Source organism: Monodon monoceros, unplaced genomic scaffold (genome assembly GCF_005190385.1).
Source record: "Monodon monoceros isolate NGI ecotype Baffin Bay Population unplaced genomic scaffold, NGI_Narwhal_1 Super_Scaffold_6, whole genome shotgun sequence".
In the NCBI taxonomy this organism is placed as follows: Eukaryota; Metazoa; Chordata; class Mammalia; order Artiodactyla; family Monodontidae; genus Monodon; species Monodon monoceros.
In genome coordinates this window covers 21,652,083-21,668,952 of record NW_021703783.1, presented here as the reverse complement: position 1 = coordinate 21,668,952, position 16,870 = coordinate 21,652,083, and the positions used below count along the sequence as shown (strand labels likewise).

Genomic DNA, 16,870 nt, shown 5'->3' with positions numbered 1-16,870 from the left:
TTAGACGCATTTTGTGTAAGAGCTTGTTCATATCAACACGTACAGACTGTGCAGGACAATCTCTTGACAAAGTCAAATGGGTTGGCAAACTATTTATATGTAGGATGGATAGCACAGGGAACTATATTCAATATCCTGTGATAAACCGTAGTGGAAAAGAATATGAAAAAGAATATATATATATATGTATGTTTAACTGAATCACTTTGCTGTACAGCAGAAATTAACGCAACTTTGTAAATCGACTCTACTTTAATAAATTGTTTTAAAAAAGCCAAATGGGCTAGTGTATATTTTAAACAAGAATTGTACTTTCATATTAGAATTTAATAGCACAAGTAGGTGGGGTTATAATAGAAAAGCTTGTGGGGTTTTTTTTAAATTAATTTTTATTGGAGTATAGTTGCTTTACAATGTTGTGTTGGTTTCTACTTTACAGCAAAGTGAATCAGCTATACGTATACACATATCCCCTCTTTTTTGGATTTCCTTCTCATTTAGGTCACCACAGAGCATAGAGTAGAGTTCCCTGTGCTATACAGTAGGTTCTCATTAGTTATCTATTTTATACACAGTATCAGTAGTGTATATATGTCAATCCCAATCTCCCAATTCATCCCCCCCTTCCCCCTTGGTATCCATATGTTTGTTTTCTACATCTGTGTCTCTATTTCTGCTTTACAAATAAGATCATCTATACCATTTTTCTAGATTCCACATATATGCATTAATATGAGATATTTGTTTTTCTCTTTCTGACTTACTTCACTCTGTATGACAGACTCTAGGTCCATCCACATCTCTACAAATGACCCAATTCCGTTCCTTTTTATGGCTGAGTAATATTCCATTGTATATATGTACCACATCTTCTTTATCCATTCATCTGTTGATGGACATTTAGGTTGCCTCCATATCCTGGCTATTGTAAATAATGCTGCAATGAACATTGGGGTGCATGAGTCTTTTGAATTATGGTTTTCTCAGTGTATATGTCCAGTAGTGGGATTGCTGGGTCATATGGTAGTTCTGTTTTTAGTTTTTTAAGGAACCTCCATACTGTTCTCCATAGTAGCTGTATCGATTTACTTTCCCACCAACAGTGCAAGAAGACATGCCGATGGCCAAGAGGCACATGAAAAGATGCTCAACATCACTAATTATTAGAGAAATGCAGATCAGAGCTGCAGTGAGATACCACCTCACACTGGTCACAATGGCCACCATCAAAAAATCTACAAACAATAAATGCTGGAGAGGCTGTGGAGAAAAGGGGTTTGCTTTTTTTAATCTAAACACTAATCATGCATTATTTTTGGCTTCAGGTGGTTACCCTAACATCTGATGATAAGACAAGTGTTTCTTTCTCCTCCCTCCGGGGACAAGGTGTCATTTACAACGTCATCGTTAGGGATCCATTTCTAAATACGTCTGCAGCTTACGTCCCTGCTCACACGTACGCTTGCAGCTTTGAGGCAGGGGAGGATAATTGTTCTTCCCTTGGTGAGTATGTGGATTTCAACTGTGAAAATTCTTCTTTGGCTTTGCGGATCTTTATCAACTAGTACAGAACTTAAGGATATTTAGAAGTGCTTTTGTCTCATTCATTCATGCATTCAGCACATGCCTCCTGAGCCCGTCCAGTTACTCCACTCTCTGTTCTAGGCACTGGGATAGAGCAGCGGACAAAACAGACAAAATACTAGCCCTCCTGCAGCCTGCATCTTAGTGGGAAAATGTACCTTTCACAAGATACATTTGTGAAATACATCGTATGTGAGATACATAACGAGGGTAAAGAAGCAAGAATTAAGTAGGAAAGGGAGATAACCAGTGAGGGCGAGAGAATTTGAGAAAGCATGGCTCGGGAAGTCCTTGCTGAACAGGTAGCATTAGGATAAAGACCCAGGGCGAGGCAGGGAGCCATGGACGTGTCACCGCGGGGGGGCAGTGCCGGGGGGGGTGTGCCAGGCCGAGGGGACAGCCAGCGCAGAGGCCCTCAGCTGCGAGCCTGCCTCGTGTGGCTGCTGGAGCGGGCGGCCTCGCAGGTCCCAGTTTGGACTATAGCTTTTATTCTGAGAGCAATGAAAAGGCATTGGAGAGCTTGAGCAGATGGTGCTGATTGGTGTTTCAATGGGATCACTCTGGCCGCTTTGTTTTGTTTTGTTTGAGAAAAATCAAGGGCAAGAGCAGAAATAGGGAGATTGATCATCATAGTGTCCAGGAGAGAGAGGGCGCTGGCAGTGGGGCTGCTGTAAGATCTTTCTGTTTATGTGTGTTTAGCATCTTATTTTGAAACAGTTTCACAGAAAAGATGCAGAAATGGTTCAGAGAATTCTGCATAGTCTTCACCAATGGTCCTCAGATGTTAGTTACCACGTTACGCTGTTTGCTTTTTATTCTTTCTCTCTATGTACACATATATATACATTTTTTTCCTGAAGCATTTGAGAGCAAGTTGCAGACCTAGAGACCCTTTGGCCCTTAAATGTCTCTATTTATTTCCTTATGTAACTAGTAAAACTATCAAATCACAAAATTAACATTGATATAGTACTGTTATTTAACCTACAGATGTTATCAAATTTCACTAGTTACTCCACCAATGTCCCTTATAACCAGAAGAAAAATGTATTTTCTGGTCGAGGGTCCACTTCATGATCACGTGTTGCATTAAACTGTCTCTTTTATCTTCCTGCATCTGGCACAATTTCTTAGTCTGTTTTTGTCTTTCAAAACCTTTACCTTTTTGAGGAGTACAGGTTACTTATTTTTGTAGAACATCCTCAGTTTGGGTTTCTCTGATGTTTCCTTGTGACTAAGTTCAGATTATGAATGTTTGTAGGTAAACAAAAGAAGTGATGATGTGTCCTTCTCTAGAGGCACCTGATAGCTGTGTTTTCCGTTACTGGCGGTAGTAACCCTGATTACTTGGTTAGGAGTGTCGGCCAGGTTTCTCCACTGTGTAGTAACTATTTTCCCCTTTAAGTATCTTTTGGGGAGATACTTTGAGTACAGGTAAATAGTCGTTTCTCAAACTCTTCACTGCTGGCTTTAGCATCTGGTGAGCTTTGCCTGAAACATTTATTACCAGCCGGTTGCCAAATGGCATTTTTCCATGTTTATCATTCCTTTTATGTTTATAGCTGTAGCAGAGGGAGGGGGTCTAAGGACTGAGCCCTGGGTGCTCCAATGATTATTGAGATCAGGAAATTGAAGAAGATCTCACCAAGGAGACTGAGAAGGAGCAACCAGATTGGTAAAAGGGAAGTGTTTTTTGTAGCTAAGAGAAGAAAGTGTTTAGAGGAAGAGACAGTGATCACCTGGGTCAGAGGCTGCTGACAGGGCAGCTGAGAAAGAGACTGGAAAATGACCATTGGATTTAGCAACATGGAGGCCACAGGTGCCAGTGAGAGCATTTCAGGGTAGCCTGACTCGAGTATGTTCAAGAACAAATAGGAAAGAAATTGGAAAGAGTTCAAACAACTCTTTCAAGGAGTTTTGCTCTAAAGAATGAAGTCTGTCGGTTGGGTTCAAGCCAGGGTTTAATGTTTGCTGTCTTCTGTATCCTGCCCAGTCTTCCACTGCCACGCACAAGATCCTTGAGAGATACAATGCAAGAGACCAGGCAGATATAAGTTCTGCGTTTTTGACTGATGGGCTGTATCTTGTCTGGGTTCCTCCGTTTCCTTTCCCTCAAACTCTTTGCACCAGGGCCCCTCCTAATGAGAGTGAGCTCTGGGACCTGTCTTTCCACATTAGGCGGAGGGGAGGGAAAGGTCCCATCCTACTGTTCCTCCAGCTCAGAGTTGGGTTCTGTGGCTTTTGTCTTCGAGCTCGATGGACACTAGGATGCCTTTCCTGAGCTTGGAGTAGGGCGGATGGACCCACGTTGCCTTTTTTTTTCTTTTTTAATTTTTTTAAATTTATTTATTTATTTTTGGCTGTGTTGGGTCTTCGTTTCTGCGTGAGGGCTTTCTCTAGTTGCGGCGAGCGGGGGGCCACTCTTCATCGCGGTGTGCGTGCCTCTCACTGTCGCGGCCTCCCTTGTTGCGCGGAGCACAGGCTCCAGATGCGCAGGCTCAGTAGTTGTGGCTCACGGGCCCAGTTGCTCCGCGGCATGTGGGATCTTCCCAGGCCAGGGCTCGAACCTGTGTCTCCTGCATTAGCAGGCGGACTCTCAACCACTTCACCACCAGGGAAGCCCCACATTGCCTTTTAATTAAAACCTTGGCCTCTGTCATAGCTATAGTGATTCCGTCATGATTAAAAACACTAAGCACTGGCTCCCCTGTGTCTTCCCCTCCCACTCACCCCTTTGTCTTCATTTCCCCCAGAATTCGTACCTTGTGTTGTCTCTAGATTCTACTTATGAAATCTCTCCTCTTGGGCTTCTATGTTTGACTTTTTCTCTCCTTCCTTCCTGGTACTGTGATCCGAGATTCTACTTAGTTCCTCTCTGCTGTCTAATGTCCTGGAGGAACATATCTAACTGTGTGTGCCAGTTTTTCTTGGGTTGCTGTCTTTGGTGACTGCACCACTTGCTGGAAACTTCCGCTAGATTTTCACTTGAAAAAAATTATCCCACTGAACTGCATGTTTTTGCTCTAAGGATTGAATCGTAGAACTGCTGTCAGCCGCAGGTCTGAAATAAGCAGGATGTTGCAGTAACTCTCATTTCATCTTTCTTTTGAGCTCTTCATTCTCAGAGAAACTGATATGTAGGTATATTTTATGCCCTGCAAATGGTGGTCTTCTGTCTTGTGTTCCTTATCTAAATGTAGGTCTTCATGGTATCCATCTGAACACTCAAGTATTTTATGTGTGTGTGTGTGTGTGTGTTTGTTTTTTTTTTAAAGCATTGACTGATTTAATCCTCACATCCACGGTGGCATTGGTACTTTTGTTTTTAGTTAATTAATTAATTTTTGCTGTGTTGGGTCTTTGTTTCTGTGCGAGGGCTTTCTCTAGTTGTGGCAAGCGGGGGCCACTCTTCATCGCGGTGCGCAGGCCTCTCACTATCACGGCCTCTCTTGTTGCAGAGCACAGGCTCCAGGCGCGCAGGATCAGTAGTTGTGGCTCACGGGCCTAGTTGCTCCGTGGCATGTGGGATCCTCCCAGACCAGGGCTCGAACCCGTGTCCCCTGCACTGGCAGGCAGATTCTCAACCACTGCGCCACCAGGGAAGCCCCTTTTATGTGTTTTGACTTGTGGTCAGTTTGTAACACTTCACATGAGTTTGCGTAGGTGCTTTGTTTTTGTTTTTAGTTCGGGGATGACTTTCTTGTGTTTATCTCAAAAGTGTCACGATGGTGGTGAATTTAGTGGATCTGTTTTTCCCTTCAATAGGGCTTGTCTTTCGAATCCTGTTTCTTCTATTTAAGTTTGTGCCGATTGAGGATCACAGGGTTTGGATTCTTCGGCATCAGGGAGCATATTGTGCTTCATCATTAGTTATTACACTACATGTTTATCCAAAGCAACATGTATAATTGAGAAGATTGGTAGTAATTCATGTGTTACTTATAGAATAATACATCTTCTTTAATTTAATGTGAGTTTTGGTTAAAATCTTTTGTGATGGAAAACTTCAGTGAGCCTCCGTATATCATTATCCCGCCTTAGCAATTTTGATTCATGGCCGTTATCCTGTTGCAGTTATACACCCACCTGTGTCCCTGTGGCCCCCCCCTTCACTGGATTCTTTTAGAGTGGGTCCCTAATGGTCATTTTGCTTACGAAATTTTAGTACAATATGTATATCTTAAAGATAAGTGCTGTTTTTAAAAATATATGGCCACAGTATCATTAGCACAAGTCTCAATGAAAAATATTGAAGATAATTCCTTAATAGCATCAGATTAACAGCCAGTGTTTACATTTTCCCAGGCTTCTTAATTGTTTTTCACAGTTTTGTTTGTTTGAATCAGGTTTCAGATGAGGTCTGCACATTGTTTTTAGTTGATGTGTGTCTTAAATCCCCTTTAAGCCATCGTTCTCCCTCCCCCGACCCTCCTTTTTTTCTTGTAGTTTATTTGTGAAGAAACAGTTATTTGTTTTAGGCATGGTCTCTCTCCTCCTCCTTTCCCACTTCTCCCCCATCCCCTCCCCCAAATGTGTCGTGAGTAGCATTGCAGACCTTCATCAGGAAGCAGTGTTGTCTGACCTCTCTTTTTGTGACACCAGCGGCCATTGGTATTCACTGCCCACATAGAGTAAGTCATTAGGGGTGGCAAAGATGTTTTTAAAATAAGTAATACACGTATGGAATAAATTATTGTCAGTTCACTTTGCTTTTTTTCATGAAGCTTTGTTCTATATTGATTCAAAGTATCAAATTCGATGTATTATGCACTCAGTTTTCATTATTTTTAGGAAGAGTATCTACCAAAGTATTCTTCACTCTTTTTGCCCTGCTTGGTCTCTTCATCTGTTTCTTTGGACACAGATTCTGGAAAACAGGTATTTTGTCTAATATAGTTGCTATTTACATGCCTTGTGGTCTTTTTTCTGAAATGCTGCTGGGGAATTTATGACCTGTAAGGAGAGTAAGCAACTGGCTACCTCCACTATCTTTATAGATTTGTAGCTGGGGTCTTTTAGTAAAGATTCTACTGAATTACAATGCATTTTGATTTTTTCTCTTTTCTCAGCAATGGAATGCAACCTTCTCTTATTAAGAGGGGAATAAAATTTGATTTGTGCATCAAAACTTCAATTGCTAGATTGACTAGTTGACCAAAGATTACTAATTAGAAATCAGGACGTCTATGTAAAAATATATGTGGATTTTGGTGGTGGTGATCGACATGGTTTCGTATAAATCAGGCTGCAGTGTACAGTACAGGGAGGTCGAAATGTCTGCACAACCCTGGGAGGTTCAGACAGCAAATGGGAACTCCACAATCTGCTCAGTGAAACCCAATGGGGGAAGTAGAATATGAATTGTGCTCATTGAATTGATTTGAATTCATTGGGCTGACTTTTTTTTTTTATTTTTGCGGTACGCGGGCCTCTTACTGCTGTGGCCTCTCCCGCTGTGGAGCACAGGCTCCAGACGCGCAGGCCCAGCGGCCGTGGCTCACGGGCCCACCCGCTCCGCGGCATGTGGGATCTTCCCAGACCGGGGCACGAACCTGTGTCCCCCGCATCGGCAGGCGGACTCTCAACCACTATGTCACCAGGGAAGCCCTGGGCTGACTTTTATATAATGTTTGCAGTTACTAAAAAAAAAAAAAAAAAAAAAAAAAACCTTATATAATTCATTAACAGGCAGTATAATGAGCATCAAGGGGAGAGTAAACATAATCTTGATCTTATAAAACTCTTCAAACTTGCTTTAATAAATTGTTTGAAGCAGCAACTCCTTTCCCTCCATTACTATACTCTTTTTGTTGATTGAGAAGAGAATATTGTGAAGAATATTTAATTTCTCAAAGTGTAGAATGATTCTATAATACAGAATTTAATTGTTAAGCTGTATGCAAGGTCCCAAAGATATTACTAGGTTTTTTATAGATAAAGACAATGGTTGATGTTCATCCTAAACAGGAAAGGATGACTTAAAAGAAGACATAAAAGTCACATTTTGCTTTGGAGTATTTTTTTTTTTAACCTTTCAAATTGTATTCTTGCTCATGTAATGAATTGAAATCTAGTCTGTAATTTCAGATCAGACACAATGACAGAAGTACTATTTTTGTTTTAAGTAGGAAGTATGAATATATTAAAATGAGCTATGAAATTAACGATTAACTGACCAATTGAAATTGATCTATATACAAGAAAATGTATCCAATAGTTAATACTTGAATTTGTACCCATTTAATGATAATATTTACTCCCAGTGACTTCTGAATCTTTCCTGCCTTTTAGATAATTATTTCTCTTCTCTGAATGCCCTCATGTGTAAATTCTGGGAACTGAAGCATGTATTTGTAGATTAGACATTTAAATTGCATTTACTAACTGTAGCTTTTGTTTTTTTTCCTTCCTTGGTCGTTTGCTACTAGAACTATTCTTTATAGGCTTTATCGTCATGGGATTCTTCTTTTATATACTGATTACAAGACTGACACCTATTAAGTATGATGGTAAGTGAAAATAATATCGTTTGATTGAGTGTTCAAAAAGGAAGGCACCGTTTACACCCACCTTTCCTTCTACAGTTTGACCAGTATTGTGTGTGATATCCTCTTATGTGTGTAAAATAACTGGCCACCTGTGCTCTACACATCTTTTCTAAACTACTCCTCAGACCATCTCTCCCGGGTTTTTAATCTACATGGTGAATTCCTTGGTACTGAGGGAAATGAAGGGCCATATTGATTATAAACCTGTGTTCCAGCTGTGTGGTATATTGACCATATGACATTTACAGCAATCAGAGTGTTAAGATTTTCTTTACCTTAAAACAAACACAGCCCCTCCTTCCTTGTCACATTGAACAGAATGCTTGTCACCCCTCCTTCCTCTGCCCCAATTATAGGTTGTACGAAGCCATGCCTGTCACTAGTCCTTGGAGGTTTAGCTCCCCGGCTGGTTTCCAGCCTCAGACCGGGCCCTCCCTAGAGAGGGCCTCCCCATGCCGGTTTCACTGCACCACTGATGCGCCTTCGGTGCCTGACCCAGAGAAAGGCTAGGCTGGCACTGGTAATGGTATAGTGTGTCTAAGGGTGCGGTTGGAAAAGCTTCCTCTGATCTAACTGTTCATCCTCTCTCCCTGTGCAGTCCGCCTGGTTCTGACAGCCGTTGCCGGAAGTGTCGGTGGGATTTTCTTGGTAGCTGCTTGGTGGCGATTTGGAATCCTTGTGCTCTGCATGCTGTGTGTTGGACTAGTGCTGGGGTTCCTCGTCTCATCAGTGACTTTCTTCACTCCACTGGGTAGGAGATGTGTAACTCATGTCATGTGTGTTCAGTTCACTGTTTAAAGAGTTCAATTCAGCTCTCTAGTACACATATCCCCTCGTCAGGGATTTGGGGCCTCTCCTTAGAGTTCTGGAAATTTGCACTGATAATGTGGCACTTTGGGGAGGGTCAGTACCAGTAAGAATCCCTCTCTCCTCAAAGGCGCTCTGTATAGATAATTCTAGAATGTTTTTGGAGGTAGCTTTGTATCTATTTGTCATGATAAGGGCAGTGTGGGTGTGTGTTTCTGTTAGTTGAAATTAAGGGAGGTAAAGGGGATTCTTTATATATGGCAGAATAGTGGTTTTCGTTTTTCATTTGTTAAACCCTGGAACTCTTTCTTCAAGTGAATTTTAAGCAGAAGCCTGATACACCCCACAGATAAACTTGGTGCTGCTCTGATGGCAGCTGAGCTGAGGAGCCTGGTGCTTTGTCCCCCGTCTTCTCTTTACCCCTAACCTCTGCTCCCACCCTTTGCCAAACCCCGAGTATTCCCAAAGTACCTACTTGTAGTCATCCTAGGACAGTAGCAAAGGGATGGTTCTGGGGATTTTTTTAAGTTATTCAATTTCTATCAATTTTTAAAATCTAGTTAGCTTGTAAGTTAACTTCCTTTTGTAGGGGAGGAAAAATTTTCCTTCTACCCTTCTGTGTTCTTTGGCTGCTCTAATAATTAAATTGACATAAGACAGATCAATAGGAGAAAAACAGATTTAATTTCGTGCCACTGGAGTCCCATAAAAATATAAGCCTCAAAGGCGGTCAAGCAGTTGAGGCTTATCTGCCATCCCGAGCTAAGAAATGGAATGGAGTCTGGGGCTTCAAAGGGGAGGAGGGCAGTTTACAGGAACATTATAAGAAGAGCAGGTGTTTGCCATGCAGGTAAGTCTTTCAGATTAAAAGTTATCTCTGGTAATTGCTTTCGTTCTGGGCCAGGCCCCTGATCTAAATTCTTTTAGGCAGTTAAGGGAAAGAAAAGTTTTTCTGAATCTGCTGGGTCTTGATTGCCTTTCAGCTCATGCCAAAGGGGCACATTTTGGGGTGCCCCATTCTGTTTCCCTTCATTTTGCAGTTGTACAATAACTTAACATTTCTTGTTTGTTGTCAAAAATGCAAAAAAAAGGAGTATCTACACACTACTATATTTAAAATAGATAAACAACAAGGCCCTACTATATACCATGGGAACTATATTCAATATCTTGTAATAACCTATAATGGAAAAGAATCCAAAAAAGAATATATATATGTGTATGTGTGTGTGTATAACTGAATCACTTTTGCTATACACCTGAAACTAACACAACATTGTAAATCAACTATATTTCAATTAAGAAAAAAAAGGGAGTATCTACATTCAAAAGTATTAGGCGGGCTTCCCTGGTGGCGCAGTGGTTGAGAGTCCGCCTGCCGATGCAGGGGACACGGGTTCGTGCCCCGGTCCGGGAGGATCGCACATGCCGCGGAGCGGCTGGGCCCGTTGAGCCGTGGCCGCTGAGCCTGCGCGTCCGGAGCCTGTGCTCCACAGCGGGAGAGGCCACAGCAGTGAGAGGCCCGCGTACCACAAAAAAAAAAAAAAAAAAAAAGTATTAGGCTATTTCCTTCTTGTGACAATGTTTAGTTCTTATATAATAATATCAGATTAAAGGTGATGAAAATGTTAGATATAAGAATAGCTGTCTCAAAAAAAAAAAGAATGCCTGTCTCTTGAGGCCGTCAGCTCTTGAGAACACAGGATATTGAGTGCAGTTGGCTCTCTAAAGATTCTTTCTTTTAAGATCAGAGAGAATTGGTGACCTGTGTGTTTACTGACCATTCCAAGACCCTTTGTTCTGATTTTAGCAAACCTATAGCCGAGTTCATTTCCACAGCCCGCCCCACCCCACCCCCCCCACCGCAGGTAGCTTTTTATCTACCTGGAAAGTAGCATTGTTTAGATTTGACTAAATGACAGGTTCCCAGGGATGTCTGTTGAAAATGCAGATTCAGAGCTCTACTCTAGAAGTGCTAAATCAAATACTACTTAATGAGCTTCCTCCCTTTTTGTTAATGCTTAGAGGATGGAGGGATGATGGGTTAGAATTGTCTGTAGTTGATGTATTGAACTATCTTATTTTTGGTAGTTAATGTATGAACTATCTCATTGCTTAAGGACATTTAGGGTGAGTGTCTCCTTAATAAGAGTGGGTGCAAATTCATATATATATATATATATATATATATATATATATATTTTTTTTAAAACCCTATTAAATCGATTTTGCTGCTTATATGGGAGTTCATATGGTTAACTCTGAATGCCACTTATATTTTTTACTTTGCAGTACAAAATCATGGAATCATAGAAATTTGTAGCTAGAAGGGACGATTTGAAGCTTGGGGATGAAGTAGTTCAACCATCTCATCTTATGGGTTAGGAAACTGAGGCCCAGCATCACAGCTGGTAAATGGAAGAGCTTGGACTAGTCCAGCCTCTTCTAAATTATCCTGGTAATAAATGCAGAGCATTTACCTGCTTGATTTTCCTCCCACCCCTCTACCTTCTTAGGACACTCCCTTCAAAGGGGATTGTATTGACAGTTAAATGAAAAAAGTCAGTTCATATCTAATTGCCGACATATTCCCTGGTTGTTAAATTAAATCTTCGATGTGCGTCTATGTTCACACGTTGAGAAAATGAAATTTAACTTGGTGAACCTGTTGTTTACTCTTGATTTCTTTTTGCTTTTCCAGGAAACCTAAAGATTTTCCGTGATGACTCAGTGTTCTGGGTGACCTTCTCTTGTATAGCTATTCTCATTCCAGTGGTTTTCATGGGCTGCCTAAGAATAGTAAGTGTCATCCGGTCAGTTTATTCATCCTATTGTCCTGGGCCTTCAGTTGTTTTGCATTTTTATTCACCAGAGAGAGCTGTCTGATTATCTGTATCAGATGACTGATTTTTTTTTTTTTTTTTTTTTCCGGTACGCGGGCCTCTCACTGTTGTGGCCTCTCCCATTGCGGAGCACAGGCTCCAGACGCGCAGGCTCAGCGGCCATGTCTCATGGGCCCAGCTGCTCCGCGGCATGTGGGATCTTCCCGGACCGGGGCACGAACCCGCGTCCCCTGCATCGGCAGGCGGACTCTCAACCACTGTGCCACCAGGGAAGCCCCAGATGATTGACTTTTAAATAGCCTTGTTACTATGAAAGCAAGAGAAGTTCTAGTTACCATTACCTAGTTACGATGTTTTTTCCATCAAGTGGTGCAGGTCATCCCTCCTTTAACAGCAGAAGCAGAGAAGGTAGGGCTTACAGTAATGCAATAATCTGCCGGATTGTTCATTTCAGCCGACTCTCCAGAAGAATGGTTCTTAATCTAATTAGAATTTATTGTTGAAGTTCTTTCACAGGGAAGATATTTTCTATGATGAGGGAAACTGTTTTACCAACTGTAGGTGTTGAAGATTGTTTTCAGTTTATATTTTCAGGTAACCTTTATTCAGCTGTAAGACTTGGTCTCTCTTCACATGCTCTGAGGGAGAAGTGATTAGTTAAAAACTATTATTGTTCTACCAGAGGTGCCGCCTAAACGCTTCTGCTCTTCCACAGCTGAACATACTGAGTTGTGGATTCATTGGCTCCTATTCGGTGGTCTTGGCCGTTGACAGTTACTTGTACACAGGCCTTTCCTACATCACTTTGAATGTACTGAAGAGAGTGCTCCACGTGGATTTCCGCAGAGCTTTCATAAATGTGCCTTTTCAAACGAATGGTAAGACTCTAAATCCAAGGACCAAGTGATAGTCAGATAGGAATACTGGCCCACCTGTGCTAACAAGAACTCTTGGTAACCAGATTGAAAGATTGAAAGAAGGTTAACTGGACAAAAGGTGGAAATTCACACCATCCAAATGCTATAAGAGCCCTGTGTTAATAACTTACGATCATAGGAATGAAGAATTTAAATTTGTAAGGTGGCTGAAAGCCATACTTCTAAATATCTAGTAAATGAACTTTATTAAGAAATTTCTAAGCCAGGATTACTAAAGTTTATCTGGTCAATTCCCAGTTGTAAGAAAAATGCTGAGAATAAAGCTGTTTGGCACCTTTTGAGTTGGGGTGGGGTGAGGGGTGAGAACGACAACCTGATATTTTTAAGCTATTCCCTTGTTTTCCTCCTATAAAGAAGCACGTAATTTGCTAATCAAAGTGAAAGTGGTTTTCAATCAGTAGCTGTATTTTTCCTCAATTGTAAGAGTCTACCCATTAAAGATTTTCCATTAACTTCTTGAAAAAAATGACTACTAAATTAAATGTTCACAAAGATTATAAGATATGTTGGTTTCAGAAATGTTAGAATAGCGAGGATGGAAAAGCAGGTCTTAGAATTGAAGATATATAAGCACCATTGTGATTGTTATGAATATTTAAGGGCACATCTTTCCCTCTGCTATCCTGAACCTGCCCTCATTCTTTAAGAGGTTGATGGTAAAGACCTTGAAATCCACATGTCTTGGAAGTTTGACAGTATTTTGCCAAGTCTTCTGCTAGAAGCTCAGTACAATTTGTTGAATCTTTTCATGCACTTCTGTATCCATTCTATATGAGTGGGGTGGGGTCCCATATAGGGTGGGATGGCAAAAAAGAGCATCGTGACGTTCCAATGATGTACATTTGTGAGATCACTGCCTTCCCCCCCCCCCACCTCTGGAGAAACACAGCAAACAACAAACAGCTGTGTCTGTGGGCACTAGTCATAAAATATTGGAATGCCAAGGATCCAAACAACTGATTCCTTTACAACCTGTCTGGACTTTCAAATGCTGGTAATTGGAAACTCCTATTTTAAAATGTAAGACCATAGCTTCCTCACTTATTCCTTGGCTGGTGAGGAAATACACGTATGTTTGGACAAACTTACCAGAAAGTCTAATATTAACTGAGAAAAGATGATACAGATTGAGGCTATGAAATGTTGTCTTCGATCTGTGTTAGGTTTTAAAATACAAGAGTTCAAACTGTGCTTCTCTACCATTCTTTAGACTTTATTATCCTGGCAGTATGGGGCATGCTGGCTGTAAGTGGAATTACGTTACAGATTCGAAGAGAAAGAGGGCAACCGTTTTTCCCTCCCCACCCATACAAGTTATGGAAGCGAGAGCGTGAGCGCAGAGTGACGAACATCCTGGACCCCAGCTACCACATCCCTCCACTGAGAGAGAGGCTCTACGGCCGATTAGCCCAGATCAAAGAGCTCTTTCAGAAGGAACAGCCAGCTGGTGAAAGAACGCCCCTGCTTCTGTAGATGCGGAGGGCTTGGTCAGTGCAATCTTGAAGTACAACCCAGGTACTGCCTCAGATTGGGTGTTGCTGCCTTGCTGCTTCAGCAGTCTCTGGGGCAAGTCTGCTAAGAAACCAGCTTCTGTGTCCGTGCTTTGTACAGTATTGTGGTCTCCTTATTGATACAGGGTAAGGGTATACCAGGGAGATGACAGTAATTCTAAGTGAGAGGGAGAAAGATGGCCAAAAAGTTGGTGGTAGGGAGGTTCTTCCTTATTATAAAATACGTAAGGAATTACCTTTTGGTTTATAAATATATGTCAACTTATTCCACTAAATAGATACACTTAAAAAAAAAAAGGAACTTGAAAACAGTGGTTCTCTTGTAAAGCCCTGGCGTTTTTGTTTTTTTTTTATAACACCTTGAACAATTCTGTCACCTGAGTCTGTCCAAACTCGGGGGCCAGGGCACGGAGAATGGTTTAATTTAAGGGTTGGATTGAACTTTTATTTGTCACTGTGTTTGGAGCTTTGGGAATTTGAAACTGGGCCTTTGAACTTCAGAGTACAAAACAGGGAAAACTAACTTATTTTCTTACTAATAGCAGTCTGATTACTTAGTTGCATCTTTCTTAGTATTATATATTATCAAAAAGTACCCTTCTTTTGTTTATGGTAAAATACATATTTACTGTATCGATCATTTTTTAAGTATATAGTTCAGTAGGTACCCCTCGTCTTTGCCTTTTATTGCTTAAAATGGTATTTTAAATAGCTAAATTATTCCAATTATTTGAAAGTAGCTCCATTTATATAGATAATAGAGCTTTTATATGGATGATTTATTTATATTCCAGATTAAAAAATGGCCTTTTTGTTTTTCTTTCAAGACCTTTTAAAATAGTGTTGACAGCTGATCTCTAATTGAAACTGCATTCGATGACGTATGAATTGTTTTATTTTTAGGAGACAGATTGGCTCCTAGCTTCATCCATAATCCCATTAATAGGGAAACCTTTAAAAAATTTGCATTTTGTACTTCTTTCTGCTAAATTAGTTGTTAGAGCATTGGCACAGTTTCAGAAAATCTGTGCATGAAGCCTTTGTTTGTCCTGTCCGTGTTGTAAAGCGCTGAGGAGGGCGTCAGAAAGGACTCCGGTGTTTAATAGAGCTGCTTTCAGTGACTTGGACTCTGTAAGGAGAGTCCTTTCAGTTTTGACTTTGTTCCACCACGAGAAAGCGCCCGATGCCCTGGGCTGCATCCCTTCTCCTCACGGCCTTTTAACTGTCAGAGCCTCTGCCGAGGAGGTTCTGCCTTGCATTCAGAGCTGGGGACTCTGAAGTGCCTGAGTGGCCTTGAGGTCGGTTGTGGTTGTTGCATTCCCATTTGTAAGTTAACCGCTGTTTAAACGATGCTGCTTTTCAGAGGTTTTCAATGGACAGTAGGTTTCTGAAGTTTCGGGTAACTGGAAAATTTTCAACTTTCGCTCTTAAAAGTGTTCCGGTAAGGTTGAAACAAAATGAAAAATGTATGACTAATCATTTCTTGCATTGAAAAATTATACACAGGTGTTTGTTTACTATTTATTTTGTAATCTTCACTGTTTATATAACCTCAAAAACACTTAAACTTGAAGAAAAAATGTGTTTTCTTAATAATTCGCTGTAGGGATTCTGGATTCTGCTGTATTGTTGTAAATTCTAACAAAGTTATATGGAATACGTGTGAATTTTTTCCTATACCATCAAAATGCACTGACAGTAAAGAGTATAAAGACAAAACACACTTTCTTGGAGAGGGGAGACGTATTGTTTAAAATTTTTCATGATAATTTTTTTTTTGTGAGTAATAAGTCAGTTCGTATAATTTTTTAATAATAAATACCTATTTTGAAAAAATGCTAAGAAGTCTCATTATTATAAAATTCCTATAAAATTTTTTACCAACTGTATTTTTGTACCAAAGTAACAAGACATGAGAGGACGGTTTCACAGCTATAAAAACAAAATTATTTAATCTGGACAAACCATTCTTTATTAAAAAAAAATCAGTTTAAGTATAAATGGAATGATAGGAAATGAACAAAATATGGGATAATGTGTTAAAAGTTATATCCTTTGGGGCTTCCCTGGTGGCGCAGTGGTTGAGAGTCCGCCTGCCGATGCAGGGGACGCGGGTTTGTGCCCTGGTCCGGGAAGATCCCACATGCCGCGGAGCGGCTGGGCCCGTGAGCCATGGCCGCTGAGCCTGCGTGCCCGGAGCCTGTGCTCCGCAACGGGAGAGGCCACAACAGTGGGAGGCCCGCGTACCGCAAAAAAAAAAAAAAAAAAAAAAAAAAGTTATATCTTTTGTTAAAAGGAAAGCTGATGTCTTTAATGCATTAGTTTGTGTTGGTGTCTTTAGTACTTCAGTTGTGTCAAACAAGAAAAATAGTGTTGCTGGAAACTTGGCTCTACTATTTAAATGTTTTGGTTCTGATTAGCCTATTGTAGATTAGCTACTAGGTTGCCAAACCACAGCAGCTAACTGGTGCTATAGACCAGTTGAGTTCTATATAAATTGGGATAGAAAACTGATGCTAACAAAGAAATTGCTAGAATATTAGACCAGGAGTGAACTTCAGAGATAATGTTAACTGATCTTAACATGTTATCATGTTATTTTATACCTGAGGAAATTCTTAACCAAGGAGTAAATTATA

The 16,870-nt window shown here is 40.8% G+C and overlaps 1 protein-coding gene across 1 annotated transcript in view; it reads left to right on the top strand.

Moving 5' to 3' along the window:
• The window catches only part of TM7SF3 (transmembrane 7 superfamily member 3), a 37,793-nt gene extending 21,729 nt beyond the window's left edge, over window positions 1-16,064 (top strand). Inside the window, exons 6-12 of the mRNA XM_029205871.1 lie at window positions 1,326-1,503; window positions 6,376-6,462; window positions 8,013-8,093; window positions 8,731-8,883; window positions 11,641-11,738; window positions 12,498-12,660; window positions 13,931-16,064. Coding sequence (XP_029061704.1) covers window positions 1,326-1,503; window positions 6,376-6,462; window positions 8,013-8,093; window positions 8,731-8,883; window positions 11,641-11,738; window positions 12,498-12,660; window positions 13,931-14,193 — 1,023 coding nt within the window. The 3' untranslated portion in view covers window positions 14,194-16,064. The remainder of the gene's footprint in view (window positions 1-1,325; window positions 1,504-6,375; window positions 6,463-8,012; window positions 8,094-8,730; window positions 8,884-11,640; window positions 11,739-12,497; window positions 12,661-13,930) is intronic.
• Window positions 16,065-16,870: the final 806 nt, after the last annotated feature.